A 7,262-nucleotide genomic window follows, 5' to 3' on the forward strand; every position below is an offset into this window, starting at 1 on the left:
TCATATGATATCATTATGCAGTTTTAAAAATAATTTTAATTAGCTGAGGTGACAGCGGTCTTCTTGTATGATTCACTGATGTTGTTTTAGAGCTAACTGTATAAAAACTGACAGAAGTTTTTTATATAATAATAATAAAGTTTTTTATATAATAATAATAATAATAATAAGGCCAGCATTGTGGTAAGAACTACCTGACAAAACATATCAAAAAACTATATATGGCGGAGTCATAAAAAAACGGTAACTTACCAAAGTATCTGAGAAGTTAAAAATTATCAGAGAAGTCTGCTTCTAAACATTTTCATTATATCGCTGTTGCGCAATAATTAATGATCAATCAAGTTATGAGCTCATCGGGTTGTCTAAACGCTGACACATCCAAACTGCTAGTAGAAGGAATTATTTGCATTTATATACTATTTGGCAGGTGGAGGTTCGTGGACAGGTAACCCTTCAGAGCAAACATTCAAGCTAATAGTATGTGGGTTTTATCTGTTTTTTGGCCTTGCTTTGCTCGCTATGTGCATGGATTTGATGAAGGAAGAAGTGAGAGCCAATTTTCTTTGGCTCGGACAGAAAGCTGGTCTTGGAACATCAAGAAAGCGAAAAGTGAAATAATTATTTACTTATCTACAAGGTCTGCAAATGCCTGACAGGCTGGTTTTTATGATTCTCAGCTACAAAACCCAGTCAGAGGCTGCCATTGTAATGACAACAAAAAGAATTTTTGTTTTATCGGCAGCGCTGCTTGTTAATCGATGACTGGCATAACTTTTTGCCCCGACTCAGTCAAGCATGCAGTCAAGGGCATCATTGGCCTACACGCAATGTTATATTTACATTTATATTTAAGCCCATTGTACCTGATCATCAAGCATGATCTCAGTTCAGAGAAATAAAAACATTATAAATCAATAATTGATAGTGTATGGTTACAATGCCCGTATTGTCAATGGCCAGTCATCGGGATTAGAAAGATTTTGTGCCTGCCCACATGTTAGCTTTGAAATGATCATATCCTTAGCTGACAGACTCATTTACACTCTTGGCTGCCAGCATGTCGTTTAGAGCAGATCTCAGAGATGAATTTACAAAAAGAAAGGCTGGATTTGGAGATTGTACACCTGAAATGATGTACAAATCCAAGGTAGGTTTTGTTTATAATCCATCTTTCAAACAATCTTTTTCGATTAGACAGATTGTTTGCTTGTTACTTTTTAAAGATATCAGAGAAATCAGGAAGATATTAGTCGCTTTATGTTTTTTGCCACTGACTCTTTTTAGGCATCATTCTACTGTCACATTAATTTTCCTATCAAACTAGTTTAAACATGTGGTTTTTCGTATCATTTGACTACAACGTATTTTTTCAGTGCCTTTCTTTTATACTCTGAGTATAGAGCTTAAATATATGCCTAAATATATGCACATCCTCATAACTACAAAATAGCATACTACATGTGTACATTCTGACATATCTGCACAGCTCATTGCGTACATACCTACACTGGGTTGCTTACCTATATACTTGCTTAGATAGGTACATTTCTGTGTACTTGCTTAGATAGGTACATTCCTACATACCTGTCATAACTCTCATTTTGAGCTATTATAGTTTTGATTGAACCTTCCTGCAGTGGAAAATCAAAGACTAGATTCAAATAGTTGGGTTAATTGTTTGATTGAGATGGTTATATTCTAAGAAACCATATATTTTCTGCTTCAGGAATGCATTGAATATAAAGCTGCAAAGCATAATTCTTGTTCAGACAAGGTGCAAAAACTAGGCCTCAAGGTTAACGAAGTGAATGACCAATGAGTAAAGAATGAATAGATCCAATGAGAGCTTTTATATTTTGACTACAACAATTGTACTGGAATTGTTTGTGGTGTACATAAAGTGAATTCCGGCTGTCATTGTTTTAATTGTGCCACTTTTTGGCATAGATAATGAAGCCCTGATTTTTCATTAATTGTATTATGTTATCGTTTTATAAACAATATTAGATTCATTGTGAATTTATTTGCCTTTTATACACTATATGTATAGTAACTTTCAGCCCCACTCAATGGTCACCTACCACATGCTGTGACTGACCTGCGCTAGAATTATGAGTTGCTCGGTATTTCGAACTCTGGCATCATTATATTGGTGACATAGAGATTCCATAATGACTAAAAACTAACCATTTATTGATAAATAATAGTAATCAATAATCAGTAAATAATCAATATTGATGGTGAGTAGTTATCTGCGGCCACAAAAACTAATACGCTTTGGGCATTATTTCACCCAAAAAGAGAATGTAGTGCAAAGTGTCACTTGTTATACATGTCACTTGTTATACATTTCACTTGTTATACATGCCACTTGTTATACATGTCACTTGTTATACATGTCACTTGTTATACATGTATCTGGAGATTTGGATTTTAACTCTGTTCCCACCCACATATCGTTTTCAGCTTGCATATGCAACAGACGTAAACGATACGTAAGCTATATGTAACAGATGTGAATGGTAAAGATACATAACTAAATAAATGCAACTTCATCACAGGATTAAGACTGTAAGCTCTGCAGCGCTAGTCAGTTGTTAGTAGTGCAAGTATAACTTCAAACAGTATATAACAGTAAATATCCAAGTATAGACGCATGCTAGGAACTGAAGCTACATAAATAGGAATATAGCACTTGACTGTTGTAAACTAAATTGTCCATGCCATAAAATTCGATGTTAACAGCTGATACCCCTGTTTTGATCCTCTTGGGATGTTTTTGATAATCAATAAAATGAATGTCTCTAGGGCAGACCTTGGAGAACAGTAGGTAGCAGCTGTTATGCATCTTTTCACCAACAAGTAGTTTATGGAAATTCAATACTTACTGAGAAACCTATATATATACAATTAGCAACTTTGCCCAAAGCAAGGTATAGTCAACAACTGAGTGGATCTTTCTTTTACTGTCTATGAAGCCTAGTTAAGAGAAACCAGCCGAACTAACAGAACAAACCTTCAAGTTTTTGAAATGTTCAGTTGAGACCACCGTGTTGAGCATTACAATGGGACTGTGTAGCTCGGTATAACAATGTATATAAACAAAGAGCAACTATGGTGCAACTTTAACATAACTCTCCGTTGTTATTAAGTCGTTTATTGATTTAAATTTTACAGGTTTTATAACTTGGGGATTTTCCCTTATTTTTTAGTGTGGATAACAGCTTTGATTTTGTTTAATTATCTTGGTTAGTTAATACTCATTAATTATATTACTCTGTACTTATAGCTGTGTATTGACTGTGTAAGCTCAGCGGTGTATTATTATATTATATTATTATTATAGCTGTGTATTGACTGTGTTAAACTTGGCATAGTTTTTACTCTTTGACTTGTAAGGCAGTTTTGTGCATGCAGTATGCAGCTAGATTATTGACCGTTAGCAAAAGTTTGGACTACATATCCTAAGTTCAAGCTACATATAAATAACAATACCTGTATATTGACTAATATTTATAAGTAGTTTGGAGAGGGAGCTAGGCCTGTGTATTGACCGATATTTTATGTTGTTTGAAGGAGTTATACCTGTATATTGACTGATATGTTACATGTAGTTTGGAGGAAAAGCTATACCTGTGTATTGACTGTTATTTTGTATGTAGTTTGGAGAAGGAGCTATACCTGTGATGGTGTACAGACTGGTGGTTCTAATCTTTTCACTCACCATATTCTCAGTCTTCATTGCACCCTCTGAGAGGAGCTTCATCTACTACACTAATTGGAGTTATACAGTGCTCATTCTTTACTTCCTTCTAGCTTCCATTGTCAGGTAATATCATGGTACATAGGCTAAAGCTTCTAGAGGATTCTGTTTGAAGTGCTCTCAAACCCAGTCAAGGTACTTAATGTATGTAGAGTGCCATCAGCTTTATCATTCCTCCCATGATATCAATGTTGGTTGCTCAACAATACATGCCCAGATTTTTCATTAGTTATCAACGCTGTATTTTAAAGGTGAATTCCGGTAACCCTTTTATATTAGTATATAGCTGTGCACATAGGCATTGCCGGGGTAATAAAAAGTCTGAACAGAAAATTGATTTCTATTTAACAAATAACAACATTTACCATTCTAACTTTCAAACTACATATCATGAGAGAAGTGTTTTGTGTAGTTGAAATAAATTTGGAGAAAAATGAAAACAACTGCGAAGGTTTTAAAATTTTGTCAAACAACTGTAACTTTCAAGCTATTAGCCTGGCACATTGCCAATGGAAAACTGCAGTAAGCTGCTAGGCTTCTAATGACGGTACTCCATGACATTGCATCAGCATTGTTGTCCAGCTGCAGTTATTCTGATAATGGATATAGCCGGAGTGCAGACAGATGTACAACATACGACACACGAACATACTTTGAGAAATATATATATAGATGACTGGTCTAGATTCGTTACTATTTCTCCCTATACTAACCATATTTTAATGGAAAGCTAGCATCTACCAGCTGTGTGTGAATATATAACCTTTTATTTGAATTAGTAACCATCAGCAAAATGATTTTTTTTCATTAAATGCCAAAAGAAAAATGAGAAGACATAAATCAGGAATTACTGAGTTAGTTGAACAGAAATATTTCAAATTTTTGGTAATCAAGTAGTATCACCGAAGAGTCGGGATAGTGGATGGAAGGTTGTAGTAACAGAAACTACATAAACAGAAACATAAGATGGTGGATGTAGTATGTAGGTGTTGTGGAATAAAAAAAGATGCTTGTCAAATGCGTAAACAATAAATACAAATACCATAATCAAGGCATAGTCTACAAAGGATTTGGAAGCCTGTGTTTGCCACAGCAGTTAGTTAAAAAACTTTATCTGGTAAAAATAACTTTTCCTACAGGTAAGTTCAGTTTGAGAATAATTAGACCAGTGATGACCCAGTAACAGTGGGGATGATCCAACCTAAAATGTTTAAAGGTTTACGACGATTTACATGTGTACTTGTCATATTTTGCATATTATTACAACAAAGCTTAAAGGTTTACACAAAATGTTATGAATAAAAATAAGGAATACCTATCAAGAAGTAAAAACATTATGAATGATAAACAAAAGGTTAGGCTAAAAACCAGAAGAAAAAATTAAGTTTTAAAGTTCATAAACTTATTCTCACTGCTTGAGCTTGTTTTTATCGCTATCAATTATCGGCAGAATGTTTTAATTTATTTATGCTGATTTCTGAACTTTTGCTAACAGTTAATAGTTTAATTGCGGAGACAAAACCACCTTACAAATCAAAGAGTAAAAACTGTGCAAATTTTAATTTTTTATGACATCATCTACTGTTTATTCTGCGGTTGAACAGCAAACACATGAAGCTGAGTCAGCAACATTTTTATTGTTATTTGGTACACCCAAACACACACATACAGTAATCTAGTGCATGCTCAAGCATTACATGGGATATAGTCACAGAGCAATGACCAACCATGACAACTGTACATAGTTCAAATCTTTACCTTTTGTAATGCTGCCATGTATAACACTGCGGCATCAACCACTTTGGCGTTCTTTCCTGTATCACGAATCGGTGAGCTGGCACTTTTTATAATTAGCTAATCCAAAAGCAACAGTTTTATAATGCTTGCTGTGACCCTTTTCAGCTGCATCCACTTACCTGGAGAGATAAAAAGATGCCAGGGGAGGAGGGCGAAGGTACAAGTAGAAATGGTAGAAAATGGCAAAGTGGTAAGAAACTAACATATTACTAAAATAAATTTTCAAATTTATTTTAAAATAGTTCTATAAAATTCATGGCTTGAATATTTTTATTATTTATGTAATGTTGAGTTCTGTTCGCTTCCTTCATCACATATGCCTTTAAAATGAACTTACAGAACATTATAGTAAACTTTATCAAAAAGTGTCCGTATTTGTTTATCATTTGCTATGCTTTCGGTGTTTGAGATGATTTGACTGTCAAGATTAAAATCAATAAAACCTGGTTGTAATTGAAACGATCAGTTTAAGCAAATGTGCGATTGGAAAGCTGCAAGGAAAGCTCTAGTTGGAAAGGGACTGATAGAATAGAGATGTATAACCCTATAACTTGAGGGCAGTATTCGATATCAACTATAGCAATGATGGAAATTAGTGACGTCATTTTGCATGTATTTTTCTTCTGAACGTTTTAACTGCGATCAAGTTTTGTTGATTTAAACGATGAAAAATTCTCCATATCAGCTAAAGTTTAAACTAGAAAACTATTTACTTGTATTTATTATTATTTGTGTGAGTGAAACATTAAAGTTATAATATGGTAAGTCTGTGGCATGAGTGGAATATGGCATGAATGAGATATTAAAGTTATAATATGACAAGTCTCATCACTTGGATTAAACCCACTTTTTCAAAAATACGTTTGTAGAACAATGCTATAGGTTTACATTATTTTATATTTTTATTTTAATCCAAAATATGGCAAATACATGTATCTATTAAGATGAATGCTGGTATTAAGCTAAAGTGGGAAATTTTTTTGGCATCACTGTTTAAATAATTTATCGAAAAAAAAGTGTTTTTGAGCTAATGGAATTAATGTGCTGCAACTTGCAGTGTTTTTCAATGTAAGGTTTTTTGGTAATTACACATAACCTGTCAGCATTTTGATGGTTTCAAGAAACAACACCAAAAAACATAAGTTTATAATTCAAGCCACTAACATCAACTATCCGACTCACCTGAATTCACTAACAATGCTCACAGGAGTGCAATGATGGAGCCGAAGCTAAAGAAAAAGAAGCTCAAGATGTCAAGGCTATCTCTTGGTACATGAAAATTCAATGGATTCTATACAACGTCTCACTCTCAACTTCAATTCTTGTCACACTCATCTACTGGGGAGTCCTTTTTGCTATCGTTGCACCCGACACAAAGATAACCTTCTTTAATGTCAGCGTGCATGTGATCAACTGTGTCTTTATGTTGATAGAACAGTATATAGCCGGCATTCCTTCTCGCATTGCTCATGTTTATCACTGTGTTGTGTACGCATTTCTCTACGTTATTTTTTCCGTAATAATGCATTTTGCGGAAGGTCTAGTTATATACCCTATCGTACTAGATTGGTCAAACCCTGGGCTTACTACTGGTGTTGTATGTGGTCTATGCTTGTTTTATTTTGTAGCGCAATTTGTGTTTTTTCTCATATACAGGGCATTGATAATGTGCGTAAAATCCAAAAAATTAATGGTTTGA

The 7,262-nt window shown here is 34.2% G+C and overlaps 1 protein-coding gene across 1 annotated transcript; it reads left to right on the plus strand.

Annotated features, from left to right (window-relative positions):
* The first annotated feature begins 1,060 nt into the window (after positions 1-1,060).
* On the plus strand, positions 1,061-7,262 carry LOC137400468 (protein rolling stone-like). Its single transcript, XM_068086791.1, has 5 exons — positions 1,061-1,150; positions 1,730-1,798; positions 3,666-3,832; positions 5,669-5,753; positions 6,771-7,262. The coding sequence occupies exons 1-5, from the start codon at positions 1,061-1,063 to the stop codon at positions 7,260-7,262; spliced, it is 903 nt and encodes a 300-aa protein (XP_067942892.1).

The sequence above is a fragment of the Watersipora subatra genome, chromosome 7 (assembly GCF_963576615.1).
Source record: "Watersipora subatra chromosome 7, tzWatSuba1.1, whole genome shotgun sequence".
Taxonomy (NCBI): Eukaryota; Metazoa; Bryozoa; class Gymnolaemata; order Cheilostomatida; family Watersiporidae; genus Watersipora; species Watersipora subatra.

Coding starts and splice junctions, on each gene's coding strand:
- LOC137400468 (XM_068086791.1), top strand. CDS start 1,061: ATGTCGTTTAGAGCAGATCTCAGAGATGAATTTACAAAAAGAAAGGCT. Junction 1,799..3,665: donor TGCAAAAACTAGGCCTCAAG/GTTAACGAAGTG, acceptor TTTTGTATGTAG/TTTGGAGAAGGAGCTATACC. Junction 3,833..5,668: donor CTTCTAGCTTCCATTGTCAG/GTAATATCATGG, acceptor GACCCTTTTCAG/CTGCATCCACTTACCTGGAG.